General features: G+C 29.9%; 1 protein-coding gene across 2 annotated transcripts; it reads left to right on the top strand.

The window, feature by feature from the left end:
- The first annotated feature begins 315 nt into the window (after positions 1 to 315).
- Positions 316 to 4416, top strand: LOC101502843 (actin-related protein 4-like). 2 transcript variants are annotated; one of them, XR_012163949.1, is made up of 5 exons: positions 316 to 530; positions 618 to 672; positions 1722 to 1799; positions 1899 to 1952; positions 2353 to 2667. XR_012163949.1 is itself a non-coding variant. In XM_012719772.3 (5 exons), exons 1-5 carry the CDS (start codon positions 565 to 567, stop codon positions 3175 to 3177), a joined length of 360 nt encoding a protein of 119 aa, XP_012575226.2. In that variant the 5' UTR covers positions 537 to 564; the 3' UTR covers positions 3178 to 4416. The 2 variants fall into 2 exon arrangements, 1 of the variants encoding a protein (XP_012575226.2); XM_012719772.3 differs by lacking the exon at positions 316 to 530 and adding an exon at positions 3121 to 4416 and having other exon boundaries at positions 537 to 672; positions 2353 to 2415.
- The last annotated feature ends 254 nt before the right edge of the window (positions 4417 to 4670 follow it).

The following is a 4670-nucleotide window of genomic DNA, read 5'->3' as shown; positions in this document are numbered from 1 at the left end:
ATTCTAGAAAATTATTCTCATTATGTTGTTAAAATGATTCTGAACCGACATACCTTCATTTTTAATCTTCAACCTTTTTTTAAAGAAGTCATTTTTTTTATCCACTCAAATTAAATTGAGTGGATATTTCAAGTAATCAGCGCAAAACCTATTCATGTGCTAATACATTAGCTAGCATTTACAGTCCAAACTCCAAAACCATCTTTTGCCCACTGTTTTCCATTGATGGTAAAGAGGCTTTTACTTTCTATGTTACAAATATTCTCAAGGAAATGAGTGAACTGTGTATTCCTAGTGGCAGAATAAAAGTATGAAAGTTTCATTGCTATTTATATGTCAGCATGTTTAAATATTTTTCTTGTCCCGTTTGACTATTTTAAAGTAATCAGTACTATGCTCTGCCTTTAGCAGCATAATAGGTGTGGTTGATAATGATGAAAGTTGAACTCATAAAATGAATAATATTAACATATGGTAATTCAATTGAAAACATTGAAATAGGGGGAGGGGTAATCTTCTTACTTTTAAAGGTAGATACTTTATTTTATTTTATGCTGCAATATAATGCTGGAAACGTTGCTGATGAGAGGTTTTCTATATTACTCCATTGCTCTCAGTGGTGGAGGATCAACTACAGTTGCACCGGTACATGATGGTTATGTTCTTCAAAAGGTATTTATGTTTAATGCATCAAATAGAATTCACTTGTCATGTAATTGAATTGATTCATATTTTCATTTAATTAAACTCTATATTTACACATCTTTTATCATATAGATAGTAGAAAAGGCATATAGAAGGTTCACTGGAGAGGTTTATAGAAGGCTCTAGAGAAGAAAATATTTTGAACTTGTATTGCTTATAATTGAGCAATCAAAGATATGTTGTGCATGGGGTTCTGACTAAATGATTCTCTTCAATAAGGAGACGTGCATTGGAAGCACACTGTTGTATAAGTAGAAGTAACATAGATATATGAAATGCAAGCAGGGCTGACCTAAGAGTGAGTGCCATAAGTTAAATTTGAGAGATACCTTTTTGCTTTAAGTTGAGTCCTTTTGCTTGCAGGATTGACAAACAATACTACCTTCTAAGTGAAAATTGGAGAATATACCATACCACAAGTCTCGTTTTTTAGTGTCTTGGGTCTATAAAAAAACAAGTGATATAGGCGAATGTCAACCATTGGATTCACGCATTGTGGATGAAATAGAAAAATCCTTTAGTTGTAAGACTAGCAATGCTGTAGAAAAAAGTAGAGGTAGTTTCTATTGTAAAAAATATTGCAGAATATCTTAGGTGGTTTGGACATTTGTGAAGAAGATAATAGAAACATAAATCACCATCACCTGGAGGATAGTCCATTAGTTAGATGAAGATGAAGACCAAAGTCATATGATTTAGATATGGTTTATGGTAGGATATTATATATAGCACTTTTTGATCATTGTAGCTGATCCCACCTAGATGGGAAGCTTTGGTTATTATGATTTTGTAAAAAAAACACAGATGATAATTAAAATTTATAAAAGAGGGGCCATGTAAATGTGAGGCACTGATTTTTGCGGGAGTTAACAAACTAATGCTTCTTTATGTGTGCCCTGCTTATTCATTATGTCTTTCATTCTGCTTTACATTTCTACCATGGCATTTATAATTGAGATTTGGCGAATACTGACCTTTGTTTCTGATCATATCTTCTACTATTCTCACAACACAAGGCTGTGGCAACATCTCCAATTGGAGGAGAATTTCTTACAGACTGCTTGATGAAAAGCTTGGAAAGCAAGGGTATTGTGGTGGGTTACGAACACTAAATATAATATTTGTCATTGGTCATCTGTGGTTAAGGCGCTGTAATTTTATCTGCTTGAGATTTCCCTTTTTTTGCTGTACAGATGAAACCTCGGTATTCCTTTAGGATAAAGGAAATTCGCCCGGGAGAGTTTCAGGTATTATGTGTTTTCATGTTTGTGATCTGTTAGTAACATATATATTTTCTTCCACTTTCTTGCAATAATGTGAGTGTAAGTATCAATGATTCCCCCACCCTGTCACTGCCTCCCACACAATAAAGTTGAACCTCGACAATACGGGAGAGCAAAATCCAATTGCTAGGGAGAGGTAGAAGGACCTGATCGAGGAAAATTATAGGCCAGACCATTTAGAAGGACTTGGATTTATATGGTCTGTCGTTAAACATGATTTGTGATATAAACCATTATGACATCATTTGATTTATGTTGCAGATCTCACCTAGTGGGAAAAGCTTTGATTGTAGTGATTTTGTTTTTGTTTATGGTTTTGATTTCCTGTTGCTAATTGTTTTTACATTCATCTGAATATTTGCAGGTTATCAAAAGCATTAATAAGTGCGACGTAGACATTCGAAGAGAATTATTTAGCAGCATACTGGTAACACACTTTATTGGTTCCTTTTATCTTTGTTCCATTGTGTAAATATATTCACTCTAGCCAGGCCCTATGTCACAAGACTAACGTCCAAATTGAAAGATAAAAAATAATCATAGTTTTTATGTGTATAGTCATTTTTTTTGTCATGTATTTCATATAAATAACATATTATGTTGAATAATAAAAATAAAAATTCATTATTAAGTTACTTACTGATCTTTACATTTATTAATTTACTTAATTTATATATGTCATGTCCGTCATTTTAAAAATTCTTATTTCATCTAATCTAATTATTTAATTTTTTAATAATTATTGTTTTTATTTGTTTAAAATTAAAAGTATTATTTTATAATAAGTTTTTTTGGAGAATTCATAAATAGGATTAGATTTCTTTATTGTAAATTGTTTTTTAAGAAATATGTATTTAATGTCAATAAAATTTATAAGAATTGATATATATATATTAATATAACAATTTATTTATTAAAATCATAAGTTGTTTACCTGCGTCTCGCACGGGTTACACACAGATGAAAACCAAGGGTAATAGATGCATCATCCAAGCATTATCATGTGTTTTAATGCTGGTTACACCTTTACTGGTTTACAATGGTCTGCTACGATTACGAGTTGTGTAACGTGGACTCCTGCATTTGCTATAATAATTGTTTTTCCACTGAACTCCATTTCCAATTGGAACAGGGTAACAAGGTTTTTGGAATTCAACAGGATAAGGCTAATGAAAATTATCGGAAATGAGACGCAAGCAGATATTTTTTCGGTCCATTATCACGGTTTTTAAATCTCCAATATTGTTATTTCCTTTTTAATTAGTATGCTTCCATTGAAACTACAGATTTATTCCATGAAAACATGATAATTAAAAATGAAATAACAATATTCGAGTTTCAAAAAGGGTGATAATGGACCGAAAGAACTCATTTTCGATAATTTGCATTACTTTGGTCCAGCCCTTTAGCAAATGTTTGTTACCTTGGTTGAGAAAGAAGGTCAGGCCCACTGATTCTTCTTTTCCTCTTCAAATAACCAAGAGTTGAGATCTTGATAATTGGATTTAAGATTAGGAATAATTTCAAATATTGTTTAAGAATATCTATCCACTAAAAATGACTACATATTTAGACTTTGTAGTTGAGAAAAACTTATGTTTAATTATTTTTTAAAACAACGTCTATTTGAACAATTGAAAAAAACTAATATACATTTATGATATTGAATAGAATTTATTATTTTTTTTAATGAGTATAAAACTGTGTGTTTCAAGAATCTTTTTAATTAACTTTAACTGGAAACATGAGAACATAAAATACAGATTTTTTTAATACTTCATTGTTACACATTAAACAAAACATCATTGTTACACATGTATATATATGACATAGTTTATATGAATAGGTGATTAATTCTTCTTTTTCTTTCAATAGAGATGAATGTGCAAAAACAATTGGATGAAACAACGTGAATTTGGGATAAAAACGTGACATTTATCGGTTGATATGAATATGTGATAAATTCTTTTTTTAATAGAGATGAATGTGTAAAGACTAATTAGATTAAACAAAGTGAAATGGGGAGTACAATGAAAAACAATATTTAAATCGTTCTAACACGATGAAAAAAAGAAAGAAATGGAGGTAGTATCTGAGTGGGAGAGTAACACCATGAAAAAAAGAAAGAAATGAAGGTATAATTTGGGTGGAGGAGGGAAGTATTTAAAGGAAAAATATATTAGAATAGGACAAAATGTTCTCTCACTACAACAAAATCATTAAATGAATTTATAAATATTTAAAAATTAAGAATCTTGATTTATTTATCTATTCAATTTTGATCTAGTAATTAAATGAATTGTTTTCATGGTTAAAATAAACATTATAAAAAAAAATATTATCTTAAAATAGAACAAAAAAAAAAAAAAACTAAAGGATATTTTATTTGGGATGGCAGGAAAGAAAGTATACCAAAACTACATTATTTATTGTACTAAAAACACTATTTAATATTTACCTGAAAGTCTTTGTTTTGTTTTTTTAAAGGAATGCTTACCTAAAGTTCAGTGTGCCCACCAGTTCTTGCTTTTCTCTTCAAATAAATCATTGAGATCTTGACGAATGGATTTAAGATGAGTAATGATTTCAATTATCTAATTAAAAATATCCATATGCATTTATCCACCTTATACAAATCATTACCATATAATCAGTCACAAAATCTATGCATTTTTAATACTT

This window comes from Cicer arietinum, chromosome 7 (assembly GCF_000331145.2).
Source record: "Cicer arietinum cultivar CDC Frontier isolate Library 1 chromosome 7, Cicar.CDCFrontier_v2.0, whole genome shotgun sequence".
Lineage (NCBI taxonomy): Eukaryota > Viridiplantae > Streptophyta > Magnoliopsida > Fabales > Fabaceae > Cicer > Cicer arietinum.
The sequence above is the reverse complement of the archived record's forward strand: the minus strand, read 5'-3'. Positions and strand labels throughout refer to the sequence as shown.

Bases quoted from the DNA above. Each gene is read 5' to 3' on its own strand.
- LOC101502843 (XM_012719772.3), top strand. From the start codon at position 565: ATGCTGGAAACGTTGCTGATGAGAGGTTTTCTATATTACTCCATTGCT. The intron at 673-1,721 runs GTATTTATGTTT...TCACAACACAAG, and splicing joins ATGGTTATGTTCTTCAAAAG to GCTGTGGCAACATCTCCAAT. The intron at 2,416-3,120 runs GTAACACACTTT...CAATTGGAACAG, and splicing joins AATTATTTAGCAGCATACTG to GGTAACAAGGTTTTTGGAAT.